Below are 15,476 nucleotides of genomic sequence, written 5' to 3'. Positions count from 1 at the left end.
GCCTGTTTAGAATAGATAATCTCTCACTTATAACAACTCTTCGTAAAAGCATGGAGCCTGCAAAAGCATAAACCAAACTAGAATACCATTACTTTTGTAATGGTAATATTTATGCTAATGAGGTTTCCCTGATTCTGAAAGTTCCCAAAAATCATGTGGAAACAACAGTTTCTGAATAATAAGAGGCCTCATGTTGGATTGGTTCCTGGAAGGTTCACCTAAATAGAAGGATATGTGTCCACTTCAGAGTTCCATGCAAGTCGGCCATCATTTTCAACTGCGGTGCATGCACAACGTAATGCTGATATGCGAATGCTCAGGTTTCATAGCGATTATCATTATCAAAGCACATTTGCACTTGCCCTATCTTTCTTGCAAGTAATCTCTGCATATGCGTAATTCCCACAGCATCCTTATTCCATCACCCCTACCCCACTGAATTCCTCAATGCCACCTAATGAATCCCATTATTCCCTAAGTGGAGATGTGACTGAGTTACGGATGGCTATGAATTGACCGTAGATACATGCAATTAGCATACAAAGTCCAAGTTCTCTCTGTAAAACATTCCTATTTATTTCAGATTATAAAATTTAAATAAAACATTCCATTGCCAGATGGACACAGTGATAGCAGCTCCCACTTATGATCTTTAAAGCAAATATGCAGACACAGTACATAATGGGTTTCCCATAAAACAATTTACTACAGAACGGTGAGAAGGGGAAATGAAAGATAAAAGTAAACAGCTCTGAACAAAAGAGCCCATTGGAGATGGGATGCTGGAAAAGAGTTCTATTGGAGATGGGAGGTTGTCCATAGCAACGAATCAGAATCTACTTCTTATCTGATATATTGCCATGGGAAACATCTCATTTTCAATAGATCTCCCATCTTCGTAAATGTACCCCTAAGTTTCTGAGCAGGGCCCTCTTACTGCTATATCTATATCTTTGGATGTTGTGTAACAGGTCAACAATGTTTAGGTCAACATCAAAAGGTTGACGTGCACAAGGTCGACACTGGAAAAGATCAACACAAGGGAAAGGTCATCCGGAGAAGGATTGACATGTATAGGTCAAAGTTTTAAGGTTTTCTTCTTGTGTTAATGTCAACATCTTAGCTCGTGGCCCCCCAATTTGTGTACTGCATCCCCTCCAGTGGAGTAGGTTTGTTCCAGTTGCCCAGAGTCAAGATATATATTGGAGCCCCCCCCTCCACACACACACACACACACACACACACACACACACACACACACATACACACAACACAAGCCAATAGAACCTTATATAAAATATATATTTCTGTTAAGAAATATAGATATATAACACATATATCTCACAGAACTCAGCCACAGAAGCAATATTGTTGGCTTTTAAATAACTGATTTATACTTGCAGGGGGAGGAGAGGTGCCCCCCTGGGAGCAGGAGCCCGGCGGCAGATGACTCCATTGCCTCCTAGAGTTCTGCCTCTGATCAGTTTACTAGACGTCTGGCTGCCATCTGGATACCTGTATATTAATACCCAGTTTATGTTTTATTACTATGTTTGTACACAATGTATTACTATTATCCCTTTTCCACTAGCAAATTCTACCCGGGTTTTTGCTCCTGGACGCGCACCGACATGGGTTTTTTGTCAGTGTGAACGTGTCCTTTTCACAAAAAACGGGTAGAGAGACCAGGGAATTCTACCCTGGTATCTACCAGGGTAAAACACGGCAATGACACTGGTCTGTGCGCAGTGTAAACGCACATTACCCATGTTTTAGATCCGGGTAACGCTCTGAGGCCGGTAATTGGTTCTTCAGGGGCACCAGAAGATGATGTCATCTGCTGGAGACGCGCTGGGAGATGCTGACCACGAGGAGGCTTCCCAGCAGCAGCTGCTCCGGCGCTGGGCACAAGCAGCCATTGCAGCACATTGCCCACGCTGGGCACAAGCAGCCATAGCAGCACATTCCCCACTCCTTTGCTGCAATGCTGTAAGAAGTCCCCACCCACCACCCCTCCCCTTTGTCCCCTTTGTCCCCTTTGTGACTTCAAACTGGTTTGGACTGGAAAAAAGCTATGTCTTGTGGGCATTCTTGGGATTTACCCGGGTTTAGTGTAAAAGGCTCCGACACGGGTAGAACACGGGTCTATGTGCAGTGTGAACAGTGTTTTTACCCATGTCTTACACGGGTATGATCCGTGTTCAAAAACCCGTGTTTAACACGGGTTTCAGATGGAAAAGGGGTATTAGTTTGCACTCAAACTACTGTGCAGTATGCTGGTACAAAATAAATAAGTGTTAATAGTAAAAGTATTTGAACGTGCCCTATGAAGACACAGCCAACAGGCAAAACAGTAATAATATTTGTAAACTGATGCATTCTTGTAATCAGCCTTTGAAGTAGTAACTGCTTAATGATGTTTGCACAAGCTAAAAAATGCAAAAAATGTTTAATTCATTATAAAAGTCAGGGGGGCACATACTCCAGACTGCCTTCTTTCAGAAGGACACAAGATTGTAGGCAGCAGATTTAAGGATAACCATTTTATGTCAAAGGTAATGAAGACCCACAAATATTAGTTAGCATTAATTATCTTTAAAATGCATTTTTTTTTTCTGACACCTTTTGCTCAGAATTTTTTTTAATGATTGAGTTAGAAAATCTATTCAAAATTATCCAGCACAACTTAAAAAAAAATATTTCATAATACTGAATACAGTATTTAAAAAAGCAAACAAACAAAAATAACTTTGGTGACTGATATATCAGACCATTGCGGCTTTACATTTTCCTAGTAGCTGCTCCTCTCTGTAGCCGCCAGATATCTATGTAGAAGACGTCCTTGTTGTACACAGTGCCAGTGCAAGGTTTTTCAGCATTCTAGACAATACGTCAGCATTCTGCTCCCATGAGCACCACCCACACTAATACCAACTTTCCAGAACCTCAGGTGAAAGTGGGGAGGTGGCGTCTTAGAATTTGAACACCTGCAATTTGCATTAAGTTCAACGTGGATGCCCCTTTCAGAATTATTCTAAATTTTGTGATAGACTCAGGGGTAGATTTATTATAGCGCCGCTATAACACTTCCTGCTTCGCCTCAGTAGCAAGGCGAAGCAGGAGGGGACAGCGACAAGATCTTCTAAGATCTTGCCGCCGAAGCGGGGGAGCTCTAACTCCCCAATCCGGCGATTCCTCCTCCAGCTGACAGCACATCAGTTAACACTGACGCGCTGTCTGCTTCTCCCCGGCCGGCTGGACTGTGCATGCGTGGGATCTCGCTACTCGCGCGAGATCCCCAGTGCAGCTCAGAGCCAGCTGCAGGGACAGCGCTGTCCCTACTGTGGGAATAGTTCATCACCGCCTGCAGCTGTCGAAGACGATAGCTGCAGGCGGCAGAACGGTCAGCGATGCTGACCGTTCATAAATTAGGCAGGAGCACACTACGAAATATGATAGCTGCGCTATGCCTCACACCGCCATGCTATAGACAACCGCTCGGCGGGTGTCTTAGATCAGGGGAAGCGCTATCCCCTGCTTTAGCACATGGGGATAGCGCAGATTCCCCTCATCACCAGTTCATATATCTGCCCCTCAGTGCGCTCCCTAGATTCTGAGCCCCTATGCAGCTTCCTAATGGTAGAGACGACATAATGTTGACATTGCCAATGTCAACAGATCATTTTACAATAGATATGGCTGCAGTTATGATGAATTTGATACTGTATCCCAACAGCTCAAATACATCAATATATCAAAATTCTGATATCTGTTGATATTTTTTACAACACCAGTTCCAGCAACGATAAGTTTACACCGGTGGAACTTTTTGCACTTAAGCTAGATTCCAACCTAACTCTAATTGAAGCACATCATTTTCATTTATTCAAATACATTTTTGTTTATGCTCTAAAAAGCTCACATCTGTGATGACTAATTTATTTGGTCAGCAGTCTAATGCTACAAGCATAAGGACTTACGTTATGGACCTTATTCTGGTCCATTCGGTAGTGGATGTTCATTGACACTGGGGCGATGTTTTCTTAATGCGCACGTGCATTTCTACACGTGTGGCCACGGCAAACAGTGCATTTCTGCACGCACCCAACCTAGCCCTGGCAATCCGGAATCCCATGTTTAAGGCAAGTAATACCATACACGGATCGCTTTTCAATAAATAAACCCCAAATAATTGTTTTTCTGTTCAGATTCCTTAGCATCCCCATCTTCAGGTGATACTATTGACCCTAATAAATGAATACTCATTTTACACTGCACCTTTAAACTGGGTTATTGCCAGGTTGATGCTGGGTTGACCCGGGTCAAGAAGCAGTGTGAAAGCACCAACCCGGGTTAAAAAAGGGTTAAATATAGATCTAGATAGTATGTATTGGTCGGACCGGGGATCATAAATTTGCAGTGTAGACTGTATTGTGATGACAGTTGCCATTCCAATCCCAATGTCCATTTAAATGTATGAAAATACAATAAAAAATTGTCAGCAGATGCTACAGTATTAAAATATTGTATTATAACAAATCACAATGTTTTGGTATATGAGCTACAATGCTTTATGTACTAAAACCGACAACGATCATAATGACTAAACCACATTTTTTATGGTTACTCAACCCTTTGAGTGCCAAGTTAATTTGTCAAAATAGGTGTGAAAATTGGCAAGCAAACTTTTTTATTCGCCATAATGACCTGCAATGTTTACCTTATCTATAAAATATAATCTTTTTTGTACACAATTTTTTTTATTTGGATTTACATAACAAATGTGAGCGATGCTGCCAATTTTTAGCAGATGTTGGTACTCAAAGGGGTAAGACCTCATTTGTATACTTTACTGTTGTCATCACTGTGATATACAAGAAACATGCAGTGGGTTAAAAAAACAAATAAAGTGGCACTGTTTGGTATTACCACATTACTTAATATAAAAGAGACTAGAAACTGAGATACATTTTTGTTTTGCAGGTGGAGATAGCGAAGGAGGAAAAGTGTGAATTTCTTCCATTCTTGTCGCCTCGCAAAGTCATTCTGAAAAATGGGAAAGTGAGTGGTATGCAGTTTGTCCGCACAGAACAGGATGAGGTTGGAAACTGGATTGAAGATGAAGATCAGATTGTTCAGTTAAAAGCAGAAGTCATCATCAGTGCATTTGGATCAATACTAAGTGATCCTACAGGTACTGTACAGCTATTGGGTTACAAGGTTGGATTGTATTGCATCATAATCCATAGAGTATATATAGATAGGGCTGGGGCTTGCCAGAATGCCCTCGCTGGCGAGATGGTGCTCCATCTGACTGGGATGCACGAGCATCCCACACTCATGCGTGTCCCAGTTTCCGGGCAGCAGGGGACGCAAACCCTGCCCATTACTCCTTCAGGGAGACATGCAGGGTTAGGGAAGGGGGGGGTGGCGGGGAGGTGGGATGGAGCGGCGGGGACCAGCGGGAGATCCGCCGCTCCATCTGTATATACATATATATATATATATATATATATATATATATATATATATATATATATATATATATATATATATATTATATAAACATCATGCATCCAAATGCAAAACTAGTGCATAATGTATAACTGGGAATAAAAGTGAATGATCACAATTGCTAATGCACTGACATGAATATTCAAATAAGTAGGCATCAGATAGGTTATTTAACCTTACATATATTTCTTCTCCAATATTGAAAACTAAATAAAACAGCTCATGTACTGTAAATGGATACTTTGATAAAAATATTAATAGAAGAAACATAAAGTCTAAATTTTCAAGTGTTTTTTTTTTTTATTATTGTTTTACTACATTGTTTTATAATGCTCCTTTAGGGTAGCATTTCACTTCACCAAAATTTAGTAGCTGCTGGTCTGGTCTTCAGCAAATCTGTGGTGCCATCTTCTCACTGTGAAAGAATGTAGCATTGGGACATAGATGAGTTCCACCAAAGCTCACAGAGATGCTGCGATATACTGTACTAGAGATAAATACTATCAAACCATTCCACACTACCTCTTGTATATTCACTGCTTCCTACATACATCACCAGCTAATGCTGTGCATGCTTCAGCTCAAGCTCCGCTCCATCCAGGAAGTGAGTGTGTGTTACGCTGAGTGTATATAACGCTGAGCATGGCAGTACCAACATTCAAGTGCTTAATAAACTCCTACTCAATAAAATTTCCTGGTTTGATTTATGCATTTGGTAGATCTGCTGGTGTGTAATAAACAACTTATTTCAGGTGGCTACTCCAGAGCTGGGGCTGCACACAGTTCAAATTTCAAATAGGCGAACCACACCAATAGTGAGACAGTTTGGAATGGCAGTTGTTGGCAGTTGATGTGCCCCCCCCCCCACGTTTATTTAAAACTGGGCTACGGCCCCTCCTCTGGAGCCTCTCCTGCTTATTTCATCACCAAAATAGTACACATCAGCGCTGGCCCTAACCAATGTGGTACCCTAGGCAAGATTATGTCTGTTACAAGAGGGGGGCTCTGCCAGTGTCGGAGGCTTTGGTGTTTGAGCACATAAATAGAGGCATGACCTACATTAGGGTTTACCCTTGTGGATCTGTGTTCCCATTCCACCACTGTTGTGTGCTTCCCATCCCACACAGCCTTATTCTCCCTTGTGTCCACTAAAGCCCACACAAGTGTCTTTCCAGCCCCATCCCAAACAGGTGTCCCGCCAGCCCCAGCTCCAGAACATTGCTAAAATAATGCACACTAATATATATATATAGTATCTCAAACAACATGAACTACTACCTGCAGATTCCATCCACAGGCCAAACAAGTGACTCTCCGGCTATCATTATTTACTACTTTGACATCATCTGGCTGCCCGCCACTGTCTTCTAGCTGCCTGCCAAGGTGGCTCAATTGCTCTGCCTGCCACAGCCAGTGCAATAAGGCTACAGTATATGCAATAGATCTAAAGCCCCAAATTGCTCATTTGAATATACAGTAGCTGTCCCACCTGCCTAGATGCCCGTAATCCTTTCAAATGCCTTTATTTGCCTATATTGCCTGTGCTTGGTGACCGACTCTGCAATCATCATATAAAAAGTAGTATACAATTTGAGTATTTGTTTTATGTGCTAGTGTCTTTCTACTTTTTTTCTGTGATCTCTTGTGAAGTGATGTTTCTTGGTTCAGATCCAGGTGTTGTGATTAAAAGACAGGTCATACATTTTTTTCCCTAATACTTTGTATTCTACACAGTCTTTATGGTTGAACACTGCTGCCAATGACATTTGGGTTAGGGTTCTGCAATCACTGCACATATTATATCGGCTTTGCATGAGTCTTTGGAAGGGAAACTTTTTTATGATTAAAATGGACTTTAAAAAATGAGGTAAAGGTTCTACTTGTTTTCTACATCTCTTTACATAATTGTGAAACGAAAAGATCAGTGACTACCACAGGCCAAGTAAATTTGACGTGAAGAGCCACAATACTTCTTTATTTTTATTAATATTACTTTTCATCCTGAATCACCAAAGGAAATCAGGCAGCTTTGTGCAATTGATCAAAACAGACTACGATGGGCCAGTTGCACAACACGGTAGGACCATTGTCTGTATTACTGCTTTTTATTTTGATGTTCTGAAGGCAATTTGGCTAATGAAAAGTCATTTCCATCATGTATCTATTTTTTGTCTTTTATTTTTCCCTGGCAAAAGAAAAATGGAGAATTAAATGCAAAAAACCAGCACAGCTACTGTAATTCTTTGCCATATGAAAATATCAAACGTTGAGAGATTGACTTCTCATTTTAAAGCAATGTTTAGATGTAGCAATCTTTTGGGTGAAAGAAAAGTAATGATAGTACAGATGGCAAGCATAGCACATCTTCACAAACCACAAGTCTGTGGCTAAAGGGAAGAGGAGGAGGGTGTAATGTTTTTTTTTATTTATTTTTTTACACACACTGGGGAAGATTTACTAACTTGTACTGTAGTTTGTTTACACATAGCAATGCTTTGTGGTGCTTTGATGTGTGGTTTGTACACCAGACTGGGGGGCAAAAAGAACATCAATGGATATAAATTTAAACTACCAGACTTAAATCCACCATCCCGATTTTTATACAGACCTATGTATTGTGATGTTCAGCAACGGGCCAGTACTCTAAACTTCAAATGCCATAATGCATGTGGCCAGCATGTATATTATCATTTGTACTGTAGTTCCACAAGTGTGAGCAAGTGTTTTCTTCATATTAATTAAATAGGGGTGTCCATTTATACAACAATAAACAGTAGGATTCTGTTAAGATAAAAAACTAGCAGCAGTGCCCACAAAAGATAATTAAAAGTTGCACTTGTATGAAATATTTCACAAAAGTGGAGAGTAATATTATTATTTGATCTAAAGGGGCATTACTATTAAATAATGATTGAATCAGGAACTTTTTTAATTGACCTAAGTAACGACTGCAGTTTATTTGTTTTTATAATGAGAGCATTACCATATAACATGAAATAAAACTTGTAGTGCACTATTAACAAGGAACACTCATTCTGGGTATTCTTTATAATATTTATTTTTGTTTTGATTTGACCCACCTGGTATGTTTTTACATATATGCAGTACAAGGTTCAACATATAAAAATAGAAATTCTGAGACAAATTAGCAAAATCTAAAGCTAATCATGGACACTGCAGAACAATTTGTTCATGTATATATGACTGAAATATTGAATTGCATTTTATTTTTTCATTCACTTTTATACATACCTGAAGTAAATAAAAGGTTATACACAGGGCCGGTGCAAGGCATCTAGGCACCCTAGGCAAAACTACAGTATACCGCCCCCCACCCCCCCATAGAGGGAGGAAGCACTACCTTGTATTAAAATGACTGCCAGTGACAACCCCCCCCCCCCCCCATAGAGGGAGGAAGCACCACCTTGTAAAAAAGTGACTGCCACCATCCAGGGGGTGACAGCCCTCCCCCCACCCCCAACCCCGGACACATTACCCTAACACTCAAATCCTGATAACAGAAGCAGCACCTTTTTAAAATAATGACTGCCACAATCCACCATGCAGTATTTTTTCTGTTTCCATGGCTGGCATCTTGGACTGTCACTGAGTAGCTGGGCAGGTGGGTGGGGGGTGGGCGGCGGCGGCGGCTCCTCCACCAGCCAGAGATTTACAAGTAAGCAGCATTGCTCTCTGTGCCGCTTGTGTCGGTACCCAGTCCAGCGCATTGTGTGGGGGGTCAGTGGATTGACGCTGACTGGGTGGCGGGGGCAGGGATGCCCGCCGCCGAAGTTTCACTCTGGCTGCTGTAGGCCTGATGACCGGGCGACTGGGGACTGACTAGACTAACTACTGTCTCTCAGCGGCTGGCAGCGCAGCAAGGTACAACGCGGGCGAGCTCCAGCTTGCACACAATTAATTTTACTCAGTACATGTGAATAACGACAAATAAAGTTCATGTCCACAACCTGTTCCCTGAAAAAGTGCCTATCTATTAGATGTCATGTAGTCCCATGACCAAATTACTTGTGGCTTTTATTACAGAATTATAGTAGAGGCTGCTCTATTTGTATATATTGATTCAGTTAAGTCCTCTCTACTGGTTAATAAATATACTAGGGGAGCTATAGATTTACTACAGGTCAATTTTAATAATTGTTAATATATTTTAACTCAATCTGCATCAATGTTGGGTTCAAGGGTCTAAAATTGACTACGGGAGTAACTCTATAAGACATCTGCTGATTTGAGGTGTAGTGTTCTAGACATTATTTATTAGTAGACCCTCTCCAAAGTTCTTGGTTTTTGCTGTCTCACTATCTGAGTCACTTAACATTACTTGGCTGTATCTATTTATTGTCTGCTCCACAGCGGTTTCACTCCTGTAATACTATTTTTGTAACACATTTTCTGGCTATTGTTATTCCACCATGGAAAATTTATGGGAAATTGGACTACTTTGAGCATGAGTACTATCTGCACCAGTAGTGTTCTCCTGCAGTTTCCCCCTGTCCTCTAAGTCTTCACAAACGCAAAGCATTCTACAACTCCTGCAGGTTCTTTGTAAGAAGTTTTACTTGACATCACCAACTCTGACCAATGTTTGGCAGATACAATTTTGAGGTGAGGTCCACTCTGTTATTCCTCCATTAAGACCTTCACAAATAAGGAGGGGGGTAGGAGAGGCTGAGACACTGAAAGATACAATTGCTGCTGCCTAAACACGAGTATAATTTTTTGAGTCACAGATGATGACACAAACACAAACTGTCTCAAACAGAGAGCAATTTCACAGAAATAATGTCAGAGAAGGTGAAGGTGAAAACTGGGAGTATGATTAGAAAAATGGTTGGTTACTCTATATTAACATAACATTTTATGGTTCATTTTGGGTGCAAAGGGGTAGAAGGTTTCATCCAAGTCCCTAACAATTGGTATCTCCCCAAATACCTTTTACAGCTAGAAATCTATATGTCAAAGATGGGGGTGTAATTTTGGTGGTTCATTTTTGGTGGAAAGGGCTTGAAGGTTTCATCCAACCACCTTACAGATGGATTCTCACCAAATACCTTAACATTGAGAAATCCATATTTCAAAGATGAGGGTGCCATTTTATTTCTTGCCAGGATTTGAGGTACTTTGGAATATTCAGTTGGATGAAACCTTCTACCCCTTTCCACCAAAAATGAACCACCAAATGACACCCCCATGTTTGAAATATGTTTTTTCTCTGTAAAGGTATTTGATGCTACTTCTCATTTCATTACATGGAATTCTCACCAAACTTCAACCATCCTATAATATCCCTGACACTCATCACTCTGTGTACATTGCCTCTTCTAAACACTCATGAGCTCTTTACTTACTTTTCTACATGTACGTTCACATCCACATCTCATCACCAATATAAAAAAAACACAAACAACCACCTATATTTATCTCTCCTTTCTAATCTTATTAGCTGGTGACATATCACCAAACCCAGGCCCCAACCACCCATTTCACTCAGATTTAACAGGTTCCAAGCCTTATAGAAATTCAGCTAACCTCATAAATATCACATGCCTACCACCACCCACCAATCAAATGTGCCCTATAAAATGCACGCTCTGTTTGCAACAAATTAACATCCATCCACGACTGCTTCATCTCTCACAATTTCAACCAGCTGGCCATTATAGAATCCTGGCTCACACAATCAGACACGGCCTCACCTGCAGCACTGTCACAGGGTGGTTTCCACTTCACTCACACCTTTAAGCCTGGTAACTGTAAATGAGGTGGGGTAGGTATATTACTGCCCCAATCCTTCACATACTCAGTTCTACCAACAGTTCCTTCACTAACATTTACATCATTTGAAGTTCACTCTATTCAGATTTTTACCCTTTCTTTCTGCATGTTGCTGCTATCTATCACCCACTTGGGCTTCCCAAACTTCAATTTCTGGAAGATTTCTCTGCCTGGCTCCCCCACTTCTTATCCTCCGACATATCCACCATCATCCTGGGTGACTTTAATATTGCTATTGACAGTCCACCATCTCTGCATGCTTCCAAACTCTTCTCTCTAACATCTTCTCTCTGCCTCTGCCAGTGGTCAGACTCCACTACTCATGAGTAAGGTCACTTCCTTGACCTTGTTTTCACCAGGTTGTGCTCAGTCTCTGACTATAGGAACACTCCCTTCCTTCTCTCTGATTACAATCTCATTAGCCTCTCACGCTCCTCCATTATCCCAAGCTCACTGACAATGAATTCATGCAAGCCTATTCTAACCCACAGAAATACTAATGTTATTAATTTACCACACCTTTCAAACTCTCTGCAACAGCATCTCTCACTAATTTCTACATTTACCTCTCCTGACTGCTGTTTCCCACCTGTACCAAACTCTTGAAAGAGCCCTTGATGAAGTTAAAACTCTATCACCTGTGCTTATCCCAACCTTAACTAAAATCTGCAATCTTTCTCAAACATGCAGTGATATACACCCATTCTAAAAAAACACAATTCTGACTCTAACTCTCTTTCTAACTACCACCCTATTTCTCAGCTACCATGCCTCTCCAAGCTACTCGTGTTTACTCTCGCCTCACACACTTTCTTAACTCTCCCACCCTATTAGACCCACTTAATCAGGCTTTCGTTCCCAACACTCCACTGAGACAGCACTGACTAAAGTTGTGAATGATATGGTGATTGCTAAGTCTAAAGGCCATTACTCACAACTTATTTTTCTAGATCTTTCTGCTGCATTTGACAGTGTTAATCACACTCTTCTAATACAAACACTGCACTCCCTAGGTCTTAGTTATACAGCCTTTACCTGGTTCTCATCTTACCTATCTGATCGCTCTTTCAATGTTCACTTCTCTGACTCTTCAGTACCTCTGTCAGTCTGAGTTCCACAAGGCTCAATTTTAGGTCCTCTGCTTTTCTCAATCAATGCTTTATCTTTTGGATTTCAGTATTACTTCAAATCTATCGATCAACCCCAGAGTTATTACCAATGGTTTTGGGCCAAGTCTCCAAATGCCTTTATGCCGAATCAGCCTGGATGTCTTCCGGCCACCTCAAACTTAATATTTCGAAAACAGAATTACTTATATTCCCAACAGCCAAGAACTGTCATCCTCGACTTTGAACTATCTTTTGTTCCACAAATTTACTCACAAAGACACTACTAAATCTCTTATCCATGCACTCATTATATCCCACATTGATTATTGCAATAGTCTCCTAATTGGTCTTCCCAAGAACAGATTTTCGCCACTGCAATCCATTTTAAATGCTGCTATTAGGCTGATCTTCCTAGCAAGATGCTCATTGTTTTCTGAACTGCTCTGCCAGTCCCTCCTTTGAATGCCTGTATTTTACCGTATTCAATATAAAATACTTCTACTCACATATAAAGCTATTAACCACACTGCACCAGCATATATCTCTTTACTTATCACAAAATATCTTCGACCACTCTGCTCTGCGTTTATCTTCTACGTGGATCACCAGCTCCAATTCACTATTACAGGACTTTCATCGGTCTGCTCCCATCATAAGGAATGGCCTTCCAAGCCCAATAAGACTCTCCACTAGCCTCCAAACTTTCAAGCGTTCCCTGAAAACTCACCTCTTCATGCAAGCCTATCATATTTCAGTTCCTCATGCATAACCCTCTGAGGCACTTATGTAATACATAGCTTTTCTTCTCGACTTGCAACTTGATGGTACTGCTATGCTATTACTGGTGCCTGTCCTTGTGTTTCCCTCCTATGTCCCTATAGATTGTAAGCTTGCAGCAGGGTCCTCTTACCTCCAAGTCTGTTGATACCCAGATTGTTTTATCACTGTCTCCAATTTTAAATCACAAAGGAATCTGCTGGGCTATAAAAGAAACTGTAAATAAATAAATATCAGCAAACAGGTCTCTGTTTGCCCACATTTAGCTATGGATGTACAAATCATTTGTGATCAGCTCCTTCAGGTGAAGCAAAGACTGAGAGAACTGCAACTGCCACATGCAATGTTGTTCACTACCCAAATCTGAGTGAGGAGAAGGGGAGCATAACTGTTTGACACCATGGTAGAGGCTTTCGCCTGTCTGGACACCTAAAGTAGCACCCGGGTATCTCCAGTACTGAGATGTATTGCAGTGTGTAACTTTCTTCATATTGTTTCTCTTTAAAAATGTATCCATTACTACAGGGTTATATATCTATCCATAGGCAGATATATAACTATTTGATTGTGGGGGTAGGGGGGACTGCTTCTTATACTGGTCATTATCAGTGTGGATAGGCCAGCGTGTGCGTGTGGGGGGGGGGGGGGGGGAGTAAAGCATTGCATGTCTATCTAAATACTGAATAATCATAGAGATATGAAAGGCAATGTTTTTCTTAGCTGCAACCAAAATTTTTCAGTAAAACTCCAACTGTGCCACAACTAAGCTGACTCCCCGAACACACTGCATTTATAGCATATAACTAATGTACTGTCACACACAGAGCATACGTTGTTACGCTGGATACTTAGCTCCTATCCCCAGTGCACTTGTGAACCTGATAAACTCTGAGCCTTCTGCCAAGTTGGAATCTCATGGAAAAAAAAAATTCCTGCATGGAGATAATATAAAGAAATGATCGTCCTTCCAGGCCACTGATGAATCATATGCAGAACCATATGGGCAATCTGGTATTACATCTGCCTCTACCAGACTGACTCTCTACATAAACAGGTGTTCACTTTCCAGTCCTACAAATATGTGATACCCATACATAGTGAGCGTTTAAAAAAACAGTTAGTTGTATTAACAAGACGGTTTTGTACAGGAATATGTTGGCATTCATCCTTGGATTTCAAAATTTGCATGAGAAAGGTGTTACAAAAAATGTTTTGTTATAAGAACGGAACTATAAAATATACTGAAGGAACATGTTTTTTTTTTTCGAGACAGATATTGTATAATGCTATTAGCATACCAATGGTTTCAGTACACAATGCATTATGTTCTGATTCTGAGTCCAAATACATCGGCATGCTGAATGGGAATGGATTAAAGATGGAATGCTAAAGCAACTATATGCACTTTGTAATGCGTATGAATCTCACCAGTATGTCAGTGCGCAAGACCAGCAGCCATTTTTCCTGTTACCCTGTGCTCAGAGAATTGGCTGAGGTATGTATCACTCTGAATAGTGATGCAGCTTGGTACATATACTCATTTTGCAAAAAATCACTGGGTGCCTGATTCATGTGCGGTTGTATTAAGCATAACTTCCTTGGAAGCAGCAGCTATGCTTTCATGAAATACGGTCGGTTGGTTGACCTAAAGATGGTCGACAGTCATTAGGTCGACATACTGCAAGGCCGACATGGGACAAGGTCAACAGGTTATTAGGTCGACACAAGCATTATGTCGACATGGTCTAGGTTGACAGTCAAAAGGTCGACATGAGGTTTTTCACTGTCTTTTGAGCTGACATGTGCCGACAGGTGGTATTTCATGCCCTACCATCCACTAGGGCATGGTGGGAGAATAAAATAGTGTGCCGAGTGTAGCAAGGCATGCACGGTGAGCCATGTGAGGGGACGCGGTGCACGTAATCTTATGTCCGTGTCGATATTCGGGTAAAAAAAACAGTGAAAAATCCCATGTCTACCTTTTGACTAGACCATGTCGACCTAATGCTTGTGTTGACCTAATGACCTGTAGACCTTGTCCATGTCAACCTAGGCCCATGTCAGCCTTGCAGTATATACAGTATATAGACCTAGTGGTGTCGACCTAATGACTCTTAGGTCGACCATACAATCCATACCCGCTTTCATAAGATAATACAGCAGGAGGCATCTGGTATAAGTAGTTGCCTCCTGTATGCACGCGTAATCCACTGCTGTGCACGAGTATGCAGCATTGGATCACCTTTAGCACCGGCTGGCTAAGTAACCCTGAGGTCACGGAGA

General features: G+C 41.2%; 1 protein-coding gene across 1 annotated transcript in view; it reads left to right on the top strand.

The window, feature by feature from the left end:
• The window catches only part of DPYD (dihydropyrimidine dehydrogenase), a 1,077,189-nt gene that overhangs the window by 453,331 nt on the left and 608,382 nt on the right, over positions 1-15,476 (top strand). The window contains exon 11 of the mRNA XM_083157059.1: positions 4,984-5,194. Coding sequence (XP_083013185.1) covers positions 4,984-5,194 — 211 coding nt within the window. The remainder of the gene's footprint in view (positions 1-4,983; positions 5,195-15,476) is intronic.

The sequence above is a fragment of the Crinia signifera genome, chromosome 8 (assembly GCF_055691185.1).
Source record: "Crinia signifera chromosome 8, ASM5569118v1, whole genome shotgun sequence".
NCBI lineage: Eukaryota > Metazoa > Chordata > Amphibia > Anura > Myobatrachidae > Crinia > Crinia signifera.
This window is presented reverse-complemented; position numbering and strand designations above follow the sequence as displayed.